Source organism: Oncorhynchus keta, unplaced genomic scaffold (genome assembly GCF_023373465.1).
Source record: "Oncorhynchus keta strain PuntledgeMale-10-30-2019 unplaced genomic scaffold, Oket_V2 Un_contig_24544_pilon_pilon, whole genome shotgun sequence".
Classification (NCBI taxonomy): domain Eukaryota; kingdom Metazoa; phylum Chordata; class Actinopteri; order Salmoniformes; family Salmonidae; genus Oncorhynchus; species Oncorhynchus keta.
This window is the reverse complement of record NW_026283971.1, coordinates 55,001-73,951: the sequence shown is the minus strand read 5'-3', so window position 1 is coordinate 73,951 and position 18,951 is coordinate 55,001. Positions and strand designations below refer to the sequence as shown.

At 44.6% G+C, this 18,951-nt stretch overlaps 1 protein-coding gene across 1 annotated transcript in view; it reads right to left on the bottom strand.

The window, feature by feature from the left end:
- Window positions 1-215: 215 nt before the first annotated feature.
- The window catches only part of LOC127922097 (zinc metalloproteinase/disintegrin-like), a gene marked incomplete at its 3' end in the record, with an annotated part of 49,468 nt that continues 30,732 nt past the window's right edge, over window positions 216-18,951 (bottom strand). Inside the window, exons 3-5 of the mRNA XM_052505751.1 lie at window positions 18,645-18,723; window positions 2,663-2,739; window positions 216-420 (exon numbers count right to left, since the gene is read on the bottom strand). Of these exons, the coding sequence (XP_052361711.1) occupies window positions 216-420; window positions 2,663-2,739 (282 nt within the window). The remainder of the gene's footprint in view (window positions 421-2,662; window positions 2,740-18,644; window positions 18,724-18,951) is intronic.

Genomic DNA, 18,951 nt, shown 5'->3' with positions numbered 1-18,951 from the left:
ACACTGTCTTTGACCCCAAGTCTCATGAGCTAAACATGAATTCATAGCTTATTAACATAAGAGACTACGGCTGTGTTTACACAATAAGCCCAATTCTGATATTTTGCCTATATATATTGGCAAAAGATTCTGATCTGATTGATCAAAAGACCAATTAGTGGCAAAAGATCATAATTGGGGCTGCCTGTGTATGGTATTCCATGTATGCTGCTTACCCTGGTGCTGAAGGCTCCGAAGGGGCTGTCTGATTGGTTGTGGCTGTCCTGGGTGTCTCCATGAACCAGTGATATGTTGAAGCCATGGCCACACGAGCCAGGTGTGAGGTTGAGCTGTTCTGACCGGTAGATCCTGTGGGATCCACTGGAGGGATCAGTTGACGGCTCCAACACGTAGGATCTGTTTTCTAGTGAGATGAAGCCACTGGGAATACAAGAGTGATATTGATGAATCGATCAATCGATCATCAATCAATGAAGTAGAAGAATGTTTCTTAAATGTCTGTCATGATGTTTTTTTTCTACAGAATGTTGGACAATGGATCTCTTATTTTTATTTTAACCTTTATTTGACTTGGCAAGTCAGTTAAGAACAAATTCTTATTTTCAAAGACAGTGGGTTAACTGCCTGTTCAGGGACAGAATGACAGAGTTGTACCTTGTCAGCTCGGGGATTTGATCTGGCAACCCTTCAGGTTACTAGTCCAACGCTCTAACCACTAGGCTACGCTGCCGCCCCAACTGAGGTGCTTTGTGGGTAACACTACTTTTACCTCGTCGATAAAGTCTCACTGTGGAAACAAATCAAGAGGCAGACATTTGGCTTAATAAGAAATATAGTAATATCCTCCCCGGTGGTTTCTCATTCTCCGTCTGTCCGTGATGAGAGTCTCTTATTTCTCACCGTCAACTTTTCTCACACTAATAAAAACAGCCCTGGTGATTTAAAGTGACGTCTTCGTCCACTGAAACTGGGCCAAAACTCTGAGTTTTTATCAACCTCTTGACAACACTAATAACCACATAAACTTAACATTAAAAAACGCTCCCAAAGCCAGACTATAGCTGCCAACTAAAAACCCCGAAACAATTTGTCTTGGCCGTCGCGTCAGGCAGCATAGCACTCGTCAAACTAAGCCCTCTGCATCTGTCTATGCAGAAACAGGTTGCAGAGGGGCAGAAAATGAGCGGCCTGTAAAACAGGATCTTGCATCACAAAAATATTCCCTATATAGTGCACTACTCTTAACAAGAACTCTATGGGGCTCTGGGTTAAAAGTAGTGCACTACATAGGGAATAGGGTACCAATTGGGAATGCACTCAAGGGCTTAACAATTACCCCTATCACTCCTTAGAGGAGGACAACTGTTGGCACGTTTTGGGAACGACATTCTTGATGATGTCCAGAAAAATGAGCAGACTCGTTACTCCTACTTGACATGTGTGAACGCTGAACGATCAATTAACACAGGGATATATTTCCATTTCCATTCATCACTAATACCCTGACTACACCGCTTGTGTCGCGTGCACGAGCGTTACAGAATACATTTTGAAATCTATGTCTGCGTTGCCAAGGGCTAAAATAGAAGTCCTTTCTATTTCTGACGCAGATCACGCTGCAAGTCCTGCCTCTCCCATCTCCTCATCGGTTTATAGAAGCAGGTACCCACGTGCCATCTCCTCATTGGTTATACCCACGTGGGTGACAGAAAGACAAACTGTTTTGCCGGTTGTCGTGGTAATAATAAGAGGAAGGAAGGAAGGAGGAGAGATGGCTAGAAACGATTCGGTTGACCGTTTTATGTGTTGATTAATTAGCGGAGTAGAGGACCTTGTGCATTTCAGGTAAGATAACAACTCAATGTTTAACGTTGTATCCCAGGACAAATTAGCTAGCAACAGCAAGCTAGCTAAATAAGACCAATTAGCTAGCAACAGCAAGCTAGCTAAATAAGACAAATTAGCTAGCAAGTGCAAGCTAGCTAAATAAGACAAATTAGCTAGCAAGTGCAAGCTAGCTAAATAAGACAAATTAGCTAGCAAGTGCAAGCTAGCTAAATAAGACAAATTAGCTAGCAAGTGCAAGCTAGCTAAATTGCCATAACGTAAATGTTTACTGTTTTTCGACCTGTCCCCAAATTAATGTAATTGGTTCAGAGTTTGTTTTGATATTTTAACCTGCGTGTCGTGATCTCGTCTCGGGGGACAAAATATATTTATGCATGATGGCGCACGATGGCGCACGATGGCGCACGCACGCAGCCGGTTTGGGTTTCGTGTAAGGTGTGTTTATATGGTAACTCTGTTAATCTTTAGTTTCAGAGAGAAACAGAGAAGAACAACATTGATGATGAGACAGTTGATGAGAATGCCCGTTGCTTCAGGCTAATCTAACTGCTTGGCTAGTCAGGCACTGGAGCTTTGAGGTTCATTAGACCATGGGGTAATGACATGACAATACATACAGGAGGCCCACTGACACACACACACACACACACACACACACACACACACACACACACACACACACACACACACACACACACACACACACACACACACACACACACACACACACACACACACACACACACACACACACACACACACACACACACACACACACACACACACACACACACACACACACACACACACTCACCTGAGACCTGAGCAGGTACTGAGGCTGACGTCAGAATAGATGTGTCCCTGCACCATTCCGTGGTAATAGCAGTTCATCTGAGAAGAGAGTTTAACATACTGTTAGGACAAGGCCAGACTGTCAGGGTAGGTAGGAGGGGCAGGGAGGTAGGACAGAGAGTTTAACATACTGTTAGGACAAGGCCTGGCTGTCAGGGTAGGTAGGAGGGGCAGGAAGGTAGGACAGAGAGTTTAACATACTGTTAGGGCAAGGCTGGGCTGTCAGGGTAGGTAGGAGGGGCAGGATGGTAGGACAGAGAGTTTAACATACTGTTAGGACAAGGCCAGACTGTCGGGGTAGGTAGGAGGGGCAGGATGGTAGGACAGAGAGTTTAACATACTGTTAGGACAAGGCCAGACTGTCAGGGTAGGTAGGAGGGGCAGGATGGTAGGACAGAGAGTTTAACATACTGTTAGGACAAGGCCAGACTGTCAAGGTAGGTAGGAGGGGCAGGATGGTAGGACAGAGAGTTTAACATACTGTTAGGGCAAGGCTGGGCTGTCAGGGTAGGTAGGAGGGGCAGGATGGTAGGACAGTGGAGGAAGTATCTGGTTTGGAGTGAAAATACAGCTTCTGGCTATGGTCCAGACCCAGTCCATCTCCTGTGGTATCTATGGTCCAGACCCAGGCCATCTCCTGTGGTACCTATGGTCCAGACCCAGGCCCTCTCCTGTGGTACCTATTGTCCAGACCCAGGCCATCGCCTGTGGTACCTATGGTCTAGACCCAGGCCATCTCCTGTGGTACCTATTGTCCAGACCCAGGCCATCTCCTGTGGTACCCATGGTCCAGACCCAGTCCATCTCCTGTGGTACCTATGGTCCAGACCCAGGCCCTCTCCTGTGGTACCTATGGTCCAGACCCAGGCCATCTCCTGTGGTACCTATGGTCCAGACCCAGGCCATCTCCTGTGGTACCTATTGTCCAGACCCAGGCCCTCTCCTGTGGTACCTATGGTCCAGACCCAGTCCATCTCCTGTGGTACCTATGGTCCAGACCCAGGCACTTCCTCCCTGACTACTTCACTGCTGCACAGTAAAACATGGACATGTGGTTTCTCCACCTCTCCCTTCTCCAAATATAGACCTGTGTACATTCCAGGATTCGTCTTTACTCTTTTCCAAGGTGGTTGTTGTTCACCTGCTGCTGATTCCACATGTTCAGCGTCGGATCTGTTTTCTCAGAGAGACCCGTCATGTAACTATTGGTCCTTTACCGTGGAACTGGGAAGTTCCAGAAGACCAGACCTTAGTCCTCTCTACAAAGCTTCTACTCTACCTTCTAGGAAGTTCCAGAAGACCAGGCCTTAGTCCTCTCTACAAAGCTTCTACTCTACCTTCTAGGATGTTCCAGACGACCAGACCTTAGTCCTCTCTACAAAGCTTCTACTCTACCTTCTAGGAAGTTCCAGAAGACCAGGCCTTAGTCCTCTCTACAAAGCTTCTACTCTACCTTCTAGGATGTTCCAGAAGACCAGACCTTAGTCCTCTCTACAAAGCTTCTACTCTACCTTCTACGATGTTCCAGAAGACCAGACCTTAGTCCTCTCTACAAAGCTTCTACTCTACCTTCTACGATGTTCCAGAAGACCAGGCCTTAGTCCTCTCTACAAAGCTTCTACTCTACCTTCTACGATGTTCCAGAAGACCAGACCTTAGTCCTCTCTCCAAAGCTTCTACTCTACCTTCTACGATGTTCTAGAAGGCGTGTCTTAGTCCTCTCTACAAAGCTTCTACTCTGCCTTCTACGATGTTCTAGAAGACCAGGTCTTAGTCCTCTCTACAAAGCTTCTACTCTACCTTCTACGATGTTCCAGAAGGCCAGACCTTAGTCCTCTCTCCAAAGCTTCTACTCTACCTTCTACGATGTTCCAGAAGGCCAGACCTTAGTCCTCTCTCCAAAGCTTCTACTCTACCTTCTACGATGTTCCAGAAGGCCAGACCTTAGTCCTCTCTCCAAAGCTTCTACTCTACCTTCTACGATGTTCCAGAAGGCCAGACCTTAGTCCTCTCTCCAAAGCTTCTACTCTACCTTCTACGATGTTCCAGAAGGCCAGACCTTAGTCCTCTCTCCAAAGCTTCTACTCTACCTTCTACGATGTTCCAGAAGGCCAGACCTTAGTCCTCTCTACAAAGCTTCTACTCTGCTTTCTGGGATGTTCCAGAAGGCCAGACCTCTTAACTTAGTCCTCTCTCCAAAGCTTCTACTCTGCTTTCTGTCTTCCATAAACATTTACAATAATTTCCCTGCACACAATTGTCCTTCCCTGTCATCCGTACTTCAGCCTGAAGTATTCTGACGTGTATATCGAAGTGTTGGCCCAGTCCTCAACTACACGCTAGTCCATACAGAGTCCTGCCAGACACATCTTGGCCCCCGAAACAGTACCCTATTCCCTATTTAGTGCACTAATTTTGACCAGTCCCTTATGAACCCTGGTCAAAAGTAGTGCACTAATTTTGACCAGTCCCTTATGAACCCTGGTCAAAAGTAGTGCACTAAATCCAGAATAGGGCTCCGGTTGGGACGTAAACACACCCTCTCCAGGTGTATGTAAAAGAAGAAGAGCCATTACATTAGATAAAGCTACAGCGTTTAGCAGAGGGAAGCAGGGTCAGATCTAGTACAGAACAGAACCCTGCATTAATACTATGACCTCATGTTCCATTGATGATGTCAGAACTGCGATGGATATCATGTGTTGGGGGTATGATTCTTTCTGCTTCCCAGTCTGGTCTTTACCATTCAGAGGTCAGAGATGGATGGTAATTTGACACCTGACCTGCTTTAAATGAAAAATACACATGTAATTTGACACCTGACCTGATTTAAATGGAAACTACAGATGTAATTTGACACCTGACCTGCTTTAAATGGAAACTACAGATGTAATTCGACACCTGACCTGCTTTAAATGGAAACTACAGATGTAATTTGACACCTGACCTGATTTAAATGGAAACTACAGATGTAATTTGACACCTGACCTGCTTTAAATGGAAACTACAGATGTAATTTGACACCTGACCTGATTTAAATGGAAACTACAGATGTCATTTGACACCTGACCTGATTTAAATGGAAACTACAGATGTAATTTGACACCTGACCTGATTTAAATGGAAACTACAGATGTAATTTGACACCTGACCTGCTTTAAATTAAAACTACAGATGTAATTTGACACCTGACCTGCTTTAAATGGAAACTACAGATGTAATTTGACACCTGACCTGCTTTAAATGGAAACTACAGATGTCATTTGACACCTGACCTGATTTAAATGGAAACTACAGATGTAATTTGACACCTGACCTGATTTAAATGGAAACTACAGATGTAATTTGACACCTGACCTGATTTAAATGGAAACTACAGATGTAATTTGACACCTGACCTGATTTAAATGGAAACTACAGATGTAATTTGACACCTGACCTGATTTAAATGGAAACTACAGATGTAATTTGACACCTGACCTGATTTAAATGGAAACTACAGATGTAATTTGACACCTGACCTGATTTAAATGGAAACTACAGATGTAATTTGATCACTCTGATCTCTTCTGTTGATGAGGATTTTTAGGGATTTTTTTTTTTTTTTTACTGTATTCAAGGTTTAAAGTTTATAATTTCCACTTGATTTTTGCATTAACATAAACTGTATAAACCCCTACAATAATGTCCATGAATTATAATCCACATAATAGTTCACATTTCCTGTTGCTGCAGGATTATTTTCCTGCTGTAGCAAACTGGCTCAAATTAAGATCCCAAAATGGAAAGGAGAGATTGGAATGGCCTGTTGTACACCTCTGTGAATGTTGTACACCTCTGTGAATGTATCAAACTGGGGAGATTGGACTTCCCTGTTGAACACCTCTGTGAATGTATCAAACTGGGGAGATTGGACTTCCCTGTTGTACACCCCTGTGAATGTATCAAACTGGGGAGATTGGACTTCCCTGTTGAACACTTCTGTGAATGTATCAAACTGGGGAGATTGGACTTCCCTGTTGAACACCTCTGTGAATGTATCAAACTGGGGAGATTGGACTTCCCTGTTGAACACCTCTGTGAATGTATCAAACTGGGGAGATTGGACTTCCCTGTTGAACACCTCTGTGAATGTATCAAACTGGGGAGATTGGACTTCCCTGTTGTACACCTCTGTGAATGTATCAAACTGGGGAGATTGGACTTCCCTGTTGTACACCCCTGTGAATGTATCAAACTGGGGAGATTGGACTTCCCTGTTGTACACCTCTGTGAATGTATCAAACTGGGGAGATTGGACTTCCCTGTTGAACACCTCTGTGAATGTATCAAACTGGGGAGATTGGACTTCCCTGTTGAACACCTCTGTGAATGTATCAAACTGGGGAGATTGGACTTCCCTGTTGAACACCTCTGTGAATGTATCAAACTGGGGAGATTGGACTTCCCTGTTGAACACCTCTGTGAATGTATCAAACTGGGGAGATTGACTTCCCTGTTGAACACCTCTGTGAATGTATCAAACTGGGGAGATTGGACTTCCCTGTTGAACACCTCTGTGAATGTATCAAACTGGGGAGATTGGACTTCCCTGTTGAACACCTCTGTGAATGTATCAAACTGGGGAGATTGGACTTCCTGTTGAACACTTCTGTGAATGTATCAAACTGGGGAGATTGGACTTCCCTGTTGAACACCTCTGTGAATGTATCAAACTGGGGAGATTGGACTTCCCTGTTGAACACCTCTGTGAATGTATCAAACTGGGGAGATCGGACTTCCCTGTTGAACACCTCTGTGAATGTATCAAACTGGGGAGATCGGACTTCCCTGTTGAACACCTCTGTGAATGTATCAAACTGGGGAGATTGGACTTCCCTGTTGAACACTTCTGTGAATGTATCAAACTGGGGAGATTGGACTTCCCTGTTGAACACTTCTGTGAATGTATCAAACTGGGGAGATCGGACTTCCCTGTTGAACACCTCTGTGAATGTATCAAACTGGGGAGATCGGACTTCCCTGTTGAACACCTCTGTGAATGTACAATCTATCAAACCTGTATTTTGTTCATAATTACCATGTGTTTATTCTTAGACTTTTTGTATGGATACAATACGTTTTGAGCTCTTGTATTTTAACAATCTGTCATGAAGGACGAGGCTCTCCTTCCTGTGTCTGGTACGTCCTCTGAGTGAGGAACAATGCCTGGAAAGTCTTCCATTACAGAGAGCTATAAAACAGACAAATGAAAGAGGAAGGACGGAGAAGTGAAGAGGCTATCACTCATCACTCCCTCTCTCCCTCCCTCACTCATCACTCCCTCCCTCCCTCACCCATCACTCCCTCCCTCCGTCTAATACCTTGCCTCTGACAGACGCTAAGCTGGCATAAAATACTGATACATGAAATGGGGGAATGAAAGGGCTCAGATTCCTCCCTCCCCTAACTCCCTCCAGACAGGCCAATAAATTACCAATGGATCAGTCCGTCTGAGACTGATGGAAGACTGGAAGACTGGGCCAATCCAGTCTGAGTCCCACACTCCCATGAAGGGACCCAGTCACTAGGGGACTGTAGAACCCTCCAGTCTGACACTCCCATGAAGGGACCCAGTCACTAGGGGACTGTAGAACCCTCCAGTCTGACACTCCCATGAAGAGACCCAGTCACTAGGGGACTGTAGAACCCTCCAGTCTGACACTCCCATGAAGAGACCCAGTTACTAGGGGACTGTAGAACCCTCCAGTCTGACACTCCCATGAAGAGACCCAGTCACTAGGGGACTGTAGAACCCTCCAGTCTGACACTCCCATGAAGAGACCCAGTCACTAGGGGACTGTAGAACCCTCCAGTCTGACACTCCCATGAAGAGACCCAGTCACTAGGGGACTGTAGAACCCTCCAGTCTGACACTCCCATGAAGAGACCCAGTCACTAGGGGACTGTAGAACCCTCCAGTCTGACACTCCCATGAAGAGACCTAGTCACTAGGGGACTGTAGAACCCTCCAGTCTGACACTCCCATGAAGAGACCCAGTCACTAGGGGACTGTAGAACCCTCCAGTCTGACACTCCCATGAAGGGACCCAGTCACTAGGGGACTGTAGAACCCTCCAGTCTGACACTCCCATGAAGAGACCCAGTCACTAGGGGACTGTAGAACCCTCCAGTCTGACACTCCCATGAAGGACCCAGTCACTAGGGGACTGTAGAACCATCCAGTCTGACACTCCCATGAAGGGACCCAGTCACTAGGGGACTGTAGAACCCTCCAGTCTGACACTCCCATGAAGGGACCCAGTCACTAGGGGACTGTAGAACCCTCCAGTCTGACACTCCCATGAAGAGACCCAGTCACTAGGGGACTGTAGAACCCTCCAGTCTGACACTCCCATGAAGGGACCCAGTCACTAGGGGACTGTAGAACCCTCCAGTCTGACACTCCCATGAAGAGACCCAGTCACTAGGGGACTGTAGAACCCTCCAGTCTGACACTCCCATGAAGAGACCCAGTCACTAGGGGACTGTAGAACCCTCCAGTCTGACACTCCCATGAAGAGACCCAGTCACTAGGGGACTGTAGAACCCTCCAGTCTGACACTCCCATGAAGAGACCCAGTCACTAGGGGACTGTAGAACCCTCCAGTCTGACACTCCCATGAAGAGACCCAGTCACTAGGGGACTGTAGAACCCTCCAGTCTGACACTCCCATGAAGAGACCCAGTCACTAGGGGACCCAGTCACTAGGGGACTGTAGAACCCTCCAGTCTGACACTCCCATGAAGAGACCCAGTCACTAGGGGACTGTAGAACCCTCCAGTCTGACACTCCCATGAAGGGACCCAGTCACTAGGGGACTGTAGAACCCTCCAGTCTGACACTCCCATGAAGAGACCCAGTCACTAGGGGACTGTAGAACCCTCCAGTCTGAGTCCCACACTCCCATGAAGAGACCCAGTCACTAGGGGACTGTAGAACCCTCCAGTCTGACACTCCCATGAAGAGACCCAGTCACTAGGGGACTGTAGAACCCTCCAGTCTGACACTCCCATGAAGGGACCCAGTCACTAGGGGACTGTAGAACCCTCCAGTCTGACACTCCCATGAAGAGACCCAGTCACTAGGGGACTGTAGAACCCTCCAGTCTGACACTCCCATGAAGGGACCCAGTCACTAGGGGACTGTAGAACCCTCCAGTCTGACACTCCCATGAAGAGACCCAGTCACTAGGGGACTGTAGAACCCTCCAGTCTGACACTCCCATGAAGAGACCCAGTCACTAGGGGACTGTAGAACCCTCCAGTCTGACACTCCCATGAAGAGACCCAGTCACTAGGGGACTGTAGAACCCTCCAGTCTGACACTCCCATGAAGAGACCCAGTCACTAGGGGACTGTAGAACCCTCCAGTCTGACACTCCCATGAAGAGACCCAGTCACTAGGGGACTGTAGAACCCTCCAGTCTGACACTCCCATGAAGGGACCCAGTCACTAGGGGACTGTAGAACCCTCCAGTCTGACACTCCCATGAAGAGACCCAGTCACTAGGGGACTGTAGAACCCTCCAGTCTGACACTCCCATGAAGAGACCCAGTCACTAGGGGACTGTAGAACCCTCCAGTCTGACACTCCCATGAAGAGACCTGTAGTCACTCCCAGGGGACTAGGGGACTGTAGAACCCTCCAGTCTGACACTCCCATGAAGAGACCCAGTCACTAGGGGACTGTAGAACCCTCCAGTCTGACACTCCCATGAAGGGACCCAGTCACTAGGGGACTGTAGAACCCTCCAGTCTGAGTCCCACACTCCCATGAAGGGACCCAGTCACTAGGGGACTGTAGAACCCTCCAGTCTGACACTCCCATGAAGGGACCCAGTCACTAGGGGACTGTAGAACCCTCCAGTCTGACACTCCCATGAAGGGACCCAGTCACTAGGGGACTGTAGAACCCTCCAGTCTGACACTCCCATGAAGAGACCCAGTCACTAGGGGACTGTAGAACCCTCCAGTCTGACACTCCCATGAAGAGACCCAGTCACTAGGGGACTGTAGAACCCTCCAGTCTGACACTCCCATGAAGAGACCCAGTCACTAGGGACTGTAGAACCCTCCAGTCTGACACTCCCATGAAGGGACCCAGTCACTAGGGGACTGTAGAACCCTCCAGTCTGACACTCCCATGAAGAGACCCAGTCACTAGGGGACTGTAGAACCCTCCAGTCTGACACTCCCATGAAGGGATCCAGTCACTAGGGGACTGTAGAACCCTCCAGTCTGACACTCCCATGAAGAGACCCAGTCACTAGGGGACTGTAGAACCCTCCAGTCTGACACTCCCATGAAGAGACCCAGTCACTAGGGGACTGTAGAACCCTCCAGTCTGACACTCCCATGAAGGGACCCAGTCACTAGGGGACTGTAGAACCCTCCAGTCTGACACTCCCATGAAGGGACCCAGTCACTAGGGGACTGTAGAACCCTCCAGTCTGACACTCCCATGAAGAGACCCAGTCACTAGGGGACTGTAGAACCCTCCAGTCTGAGTCCCACACTCCCATGAAGAGACCCAGTCACTAGGGGACTGTAGAACCCTCCAGTCTGACACTCCCATGAAGGGACCCAGTCACTAGGGGACTGTAGAACCCTCCAGTCTGACACTCCCATGAAGGGACCCAGTCACTAGGGGACTGTAGAACCCTCCAGTCTGACACTCCCATGAAGAGACCCAGTCACTAGGGGACTGTAGAACCCTCCAGTCTGACACTCCCATGAAGGGACCCAGTCACTAGGGGACTGTAGAACCCTCCAGTCTGACACTCCCATGAAGAGACCCAGTCACTAGGGTATCCGGTCACTAGGGGATCCGGTCACTAGGGGATCCAGGTACTAGGGTACTCAGTCACTAGGGGACCCAGTCACGAGGGGATCCGGTCACGAGGGGTTTGAGTCACTAGGGGATCCTGTCACTAGGGGATCCAGTCACTAGGGGATCCGGTCACTAGGGGATCCAGTCACTAGGGGATCCTGTCACTAGGGGATCCAGTCACTAGGGGATCCGGTCACTAGGGGATCCAGTCACTAGGGGATCGTGTCACTAGGGGACCCAGTCACTAGGGGGACTGGGGGAATAGCAGGGACTGGTGAGGTGATGTGGGTCGAGATGTCCCCTGCTGAGGGGGGAGGAGCTTTCGTTATGTCCCCTGCTGTGGGGGGGAGGAGATTTCGTTATGTCTCCTGCTGAGGGGGGCTTTCGTTATGTCACCAGTTGAGGGGGAGCTTTCATTATGTCCCCTGCTGAGGGGAGGAGCTTTCGTTATGTCCCCTGCTGAGAGGGGTAGGAGCTGTCGTTATGTCCACTGCTGAGGGGAGGAGCTTTCGTTATGGATTAGTCTGACCCGGTCCACAGCAGGATCAACTGAAACATGATGCTCTGTGTGGAACAAATTGTCCAGGTCAATGTGTGGGTTGAACACGTACTGCATGACAGAAGCAAGATGTTCGCATTTTCATGAATGTTCCGTAAGGTCCTTCTGTAGCTCAGTTGGTAGAGCATGGCGCTTGTAACGCCAGGGTAGTGGGTTCGTTTCCGGGACCACCCATTCGTAGAATGTATGCACACATGACTGTAAGTCGCTTTGGATAAAAGCGTCTGCTAAATGGCATATATTATTATTATTATTATTATTATTATTATTATTATTATTATAAGGTTTAACCGTTTGCCATGTATCAAGTCCGTGGTTAAATTCCTCCTTTCACGGTGTTTCGTCTTGTATATTTACAGTAACTTCTTCACTTTGGGAAACGTATTAGGGAACAATGGACTGGACACAAAAAGACCAAGCAAGCAGACCACATCTTCTTTGACAGAATGAACTGCCACTACCCACAATACACCTCTCCTCTCCACTGTCCCACCCCACCATAGCAGCTTCAGCAGACAGACTGAACTGTGGGTACTAGCCACTAGCCACTACCCACAATACAACTCTCCTCTCCACTGTCCCACCACAGCAGCTTCAGCAGCTAGCCACTACCCACAATACAACTCTCCTCTCCACTGTTCCACCACTGCAGCTTCAGCAGCTAGCCACTACCCACAATACACCTCTCCTCTCCACTGTCCCACCACAGCAGCTTCAGCAGCTATCCACTACCCACAATATACCTCTCCTCTCCACTGTCCCACCACAGCAGCTTCAGCAGCTAGCCACTACCCACAATACACCTCTCCTCTCCACTGTCCCACCACAGCAGCTTCAGCAGACAGACTGAACTGTGGGTACTAGCCACTACCCACAATACACCTCTCCTCTCCACTGTCCCACCACAGCAGCTTCAGCAGACAGACTGAACTGTGGGTACTAGCCACTACCCACAATACACCTCTCCTCTCCACTGTCCCACCACAGCAGCTTCAGCAGACAGACTGAACTGTGGGTACTAGACTGAACTGATATTACAGGAGCGTCAACATTTCCTTCAGTCCGTTTTTCCTCTAAACGGAGGGACGACAACCCCTCATCCTGACAGGTTCAGGGGTTCAACAAGAGGTCTCTGAGCTCCATAGAGAGAGGGAAGAACAACAGCATGGTAATAGGAATGAAGTATGCCTTGTTATTGTATGGTAATAGGTATGAAGTATGCCTTGTTATTGTATGGTAATAGGAATGAAGTATGCCTTGTTATTGTATGGTAATAGGAATGAAGTATGCCTTGTTATTGTATGGTAATAGGAATGAAGTATGCCTTGTTATTGTATGGTAATAGGAATGAAGTATGCATTGTTATTGTATGGTAATAGGTATGAAGTAGGCCTTGTTATTGTATGGTAATAGGAATGAAGTATGCCTTGTTATTGTATGGTAATAGGTATGAAGTATGCCTTGTTATTGTATGGTAATAGGTATGAAGTATGCCTTGTTATTGTATGGTAATAGGAATGAAGTATGCCTTGTTATTGTATGGTAATAGGTATGAAGTATGCCTTGTTATTGTATGGTAATAGGTATGAAGTATGCCTTGTTATTGTATGGTAATAGGTATGAAGTAGGCCTTGTTATTGTACGGTAATAGGAATGAAGTATGCCTTGTTATTGTATGGTAATAGGAATGAAGTATGCCTTGTTATTGTATGGTAATAGGTATGAAGTAGGCCTTGTTATTGTATGGTAATAGGTATGAAGTATGCCTTGTATGGTAATAGGAATGAAGTATGCCTTGTTATTGTATGGTAATAGGTATGAAGTATGCCTTGTTATTGTATGGTAATAGGTATGAAGTATGCCTTGTTATTGTACGGTAATAGGAATGAAGTATGCCTTGTTATTGTAAGGTAATAGGTATGAAGTATGCCTTGTTATTGTATGGTAATAGGTATGAAGTATGCCTTGTTATTGTATGGTAATAGGTATGAAGTATGCCTTGTTATTGTATGGTAATAGGTATGAAGTATGCCTTGTTATTGTATGGTAATAGGAATGAAGTATGCCTTGTTATTGTATGGTAATAGGAATGAAGTATGCCTTGTTATTGTATGGTAATAGGTATGAAGTATGCCTTGTTATTGTATGGTAATAGGTATGAAGTATGCCTTGTTATTGTATGGTAATAGGTATGAAGTATGCCTTGTATGGTAATAGGAATGAAGTATGCCTTGTTATTGTATGGTAATAGGTATGAAGTATGCCTTGTTATTGTATGGTAATATGTATGAAGTATGCCTTGTTATTGTATGGTAATAGGTATGAAGTATGCCTTGTTATTGTACAGTAATAGGTATGAAGTATGCCTTGTTATTGTATGGTAATAGGTATGAAGTATGCCTTGTTATTGTATGGTAATAGGTATGAAGTATGCCTTGTTATTGTATGGTAATAGGAATGAAGTATGCCTTGTTATTGTATGGTAATAGGTATGAAGTATGCCTTGTTATTGTACGGTAATAGGTATGAAGTATGCCTTGTTATTGTATGGTAATAGGCATGAAGTATGCCTTGTTATTGTATGTAATAGGTATGAAGTATGCCTTGTTATTGTATGGTAATAGGTATGAAGTATGCCTTGTTATTGTAAGGTAATATGAATGAAGTATGCCTTGTTATTGTAAGGTAATAGGAATGAAGTATGCCTTGTTATTGTATGGTAATAGGAATGAAGTATGCCTTGTTATTGTATGGTAATAGGTATGAAGTATGCCTGGTTATTGTATGGTAATAGGTATGAAGTATGCCTTGTTATTGTATGGTAATAGGTATGAAGTATGCCTTGTTATTGTATGGTAATAGGAATGAAGTATGCCTTGTTATTGTATGGTAATAGGTATGAAGTATGCCTTGTTATTGTATGGTAATAGGTATGAAGTATGCCTTGTTATTGTATGGTAATAGGTATGAAGTATGCCTTGTTATTGTATGGTAATAGGAATGAAGTATGCCTTGTTATTGTACGGTAATAGGAATGAAGTATGCCTTGTTATTGTATGGTAATAGGAATGAAGTATGCCTTGTCATTGTATGGTAATAGGTATGAAGTATGCCTTGTTATTGTATGGTAATAGGAATGAAGTATGCCTTGTTTTTGTATGGTAATAGGCATGACGTATGCCTTGTATGGTAATAGGTATGAAGTATGCCTTGTTATTGTATGGTAATAGGCATGAAGAATGCATTGTTATTGTATGGTAATAGGCATGAAGTATGCCTTGTTATTGTATGGTAATAGGTATGAAGTATGCCTTGTTATTGTATGGTAATAGGTATGAAGTATGCCTTGTTATTGTATGGTAATAGGTATGAAGTATGCCTTGTATGGTAATAGGTATGAAGTATGCCTTGTTATTGTATGGTAATAGGTATGAAGTATGCCTTGTTATTGTATGGTAATAGGTATGACGTATGCCTTGTTATTGTATGGTAATATGAATGAAGTATGCCTTGTTATTGTATGGTAATAGGTATGAAGTATGCCTTGTTATTGTATGGTAATAGGTATGAAGTATGCCTTGTTATTGTATGGTAATAGGTATGAAGTATGCCTTGTATGGTAATAGGTATGAAGTATGCCTTGTTATTGTATGGTAATAGGTATGAAGTATGCCTTGTTATTGTATGGTAATAGGTATGAAGTATGCCTTGTTATTGTATGGTAATAGGTATGAAGTATGCCTTGTATGGTAATAGGTATGAAGTATGCCTTGTTATTGTATGGTAATAGGCATGAAGTATGCCTTGTTATTGTATGGTAATAGGCATGAAGTATGCCTTGTTATTGTATGGTAATAGGTATGAAGTATGCCTTGTTATGGTAATAGGCATGAAGTATGCCTTGTTATTGTATGGTAATAGGTATGAAGTATGCCTTGTTATTGTATGGTAATAGGTATGAAGTATGCCTTGTATGGTAATAGGTATGAAGTATGCCTTGTTATTGTATGGTAATAGGTATGAAGTATGCCTTGTTATTGTATGGTAATAGGAATGAAGTATGCCTTGTTATTGTACGGTAATAGGAATGAAGTATGCCTTGTTATTGTATGGTAATAGGAATGAAGTATGCCTTGTTATTGTATGGTAATATGAATGAAGTATGCCTTGTTATTGTATGGTAATATGTATGAAGTAGGCCTTGTTATTGTATGGTAATAGGTATGAAGTATGCCTTGTTATTGTATGGTAATAGGTATGAAGTATGCCTTGTTATTGTATGGTAATAGGTATGAAGTATGCCGTGTTATTGTATGGTAATAGGAATGAAGTATGCCTTGTTATTGTATGGTAATAGGAATGAAGTATGCCTTGTTATTGTATGGTAATAGGTATGAAGTATGCCTTGTTATTGTATGGTAATAGGTATGAAGTATGCCTAGTATGGTAATAGGTATGAAGTATGCCTTGTTATTGTATGGTAATAGGTATGAAGTATGCCTTGTTATTGTATGGTAATAGGTATGAAGTATGCCTTGTTATTGTATGGTAATAGGTATGAAGTATGCCTTGTTATTGTATGGTAATAGGTATGAAGTATGCCTTGTTATTGTATGGTAATAGGTATGAAGTATGCCTTGTTATTGTATGGTAATAGGAATGAAGTATGCCTTGTTATTGTATGGTAATAGGTATGAAGTATGCCTTGTTATTGTATGGTAATAGGTATGAAGTATGCCTTGTTATTGTATGGTAATAGGTATGAAGTATGCCTTGTTATTGTATGGTAATAGGTATGAAGTATGCCTTGTTATTGTATGGTAATAGGAATGAAGTATGCCTTGTTATTGTATGGTAATAGGTATGAAGTATGCCTTGTTATTGTATGGTAATAGGTATGAAGTATGCATTGTTATTGTATGGTAATAGGTATGAAGTATGCCTTGTATGGTAATAGGTATGAAGTATGCCTTGTTATTGTATGGTAATAGGTATGAAGTATGCCTTGTTATTGTTTGGTAATAGGTATGAAGTATGCCTTGTTATTGTATGGTAATAGGTATGAAGTAGGCCTTGTTATTGTATGGTAATAGGTATGAAGTATGCATTGTTGCCAAGTGGTTCTATCAATCTAGGACATAGAGATGTCTTAACCCTCATAGCATGGTTCCTCTCTTGGTTTCTTCCTAGGTTCTGGCCTTTATAGGGAGTTTTTAATAGCCACCGCGCTTCTACGCCTGCATTGCTTGCTGGTTTGGGGTTTTAGGCTGGGTTTCTGTACAGCACTTTGTGACAACAGCTGATGTAAGAAGGGCTTTATAAATTGATTTGATTTGATTTGACTTACCTCCAAATTGTGAGACTCCATTAGACTTAATACTGTACTGTGAGGTTGTGAGCCTCCATTAGACTTAATACTGTACTGTGATGTTGTGAGACTCCATTAGACTTAATATCATACCGAAAGGTTGTGAGACTCCATTAGACTTAATACCGTACTGTGAGGTTGTGAGACTCCATTAGACTTAATATCATACCGAGAGGTTGTGAGACTCCATTAGACTTAATACTGTACTGTGAGGTTGTGAGCCTCCATTAGACTTATCGTCTTCTGGAGCACAGTTGGTAGAGCATGGCGCTTGTAACGCCAGGGTAGTGGGTTCCGGGACCACCCATACGTAGAATGTATGCACACATGACTGTAAGTCGGGCTTTGGATAAAAGCGATTTGAAATTATATTATTATTATTATATTAATATCATACCGAAAGACTTAGACTTAATACCGTAACGTGAGGTTGTGAGACTCCATTAGACTTCATACTGTACTGTGAGGTTGTGAGACTCCATTAGACTTAATACTGTACTGTGAGGTTGTGAGACTCCATTAGACTTAATACTATACTTTGAGGTTGTGAGACTCCATTAGACTTAATACTGTACTGTGATGTTGTGAGACTCCATTAGACTTAATACCGTACTGTGATGTTGTGAGACTCCATTAGACTTAATACCGTACCATGAGGTTGTGAGACTCCATTAGACTTAACACCGTACCGTGATGTTGTGAGACTCCATTAGACTTAATACCGTACTGTGATGTTGTGAGACTCCATTAGACTTAATACCGTACTGTGATGTTGTGAGACTCCATTAGACTTAATACCGTACTGTGATGTTGTGAGACTCCATTAGACTTAATACCGTACCATGAGGTTGTGAGACTCCATTAGACTTAACACCGTACCGTGATGTTGTGAGACTCCATTAGACTTAATACCGTACTGTGATGTTGTGAGACTCCATTAGACTTAATACCGTACTGTGATGTTGTGAGACTCCATTAGACTTAATACCGTACTGTGATGTTGTGAGACTCCATTAGACTTAATACCGTACTGTGAGGTTGTGAGACTCCATTAGACTTAATACCGTACCGTGAGGTTGTGAGACTCCATTAGACTTAATACCGTACTGTGAGGTTGTGAGACTCCATTAGACTTAATACCGTACCGTGAGGTTGTGAGAGCCGGTGACCGCGCTGCCGTCTTCCAGGTAGTGTGTTTCTGTGTAGTGACTGGCAAACAGACCACTAGAAATAAGACACAAAAAGAGCAAGAGTTAAGAGAAGGGAATCTCAAAGAGCACAGCTCATCGTGAGGGACACATTTAGAGAGAGGGCTGGGAGGAGAGAGAGGCCTGGGAGCGGAGGAGAGAGGGATGGGAGGGGAGAGAGGCCTGGGAGCGGAGGAGAGAGGGATGGGAGGGGAGAGAGAGGAGAGAGGACTGGGAGGGAGGGAGGGAGAGAGGGATGGGAGGG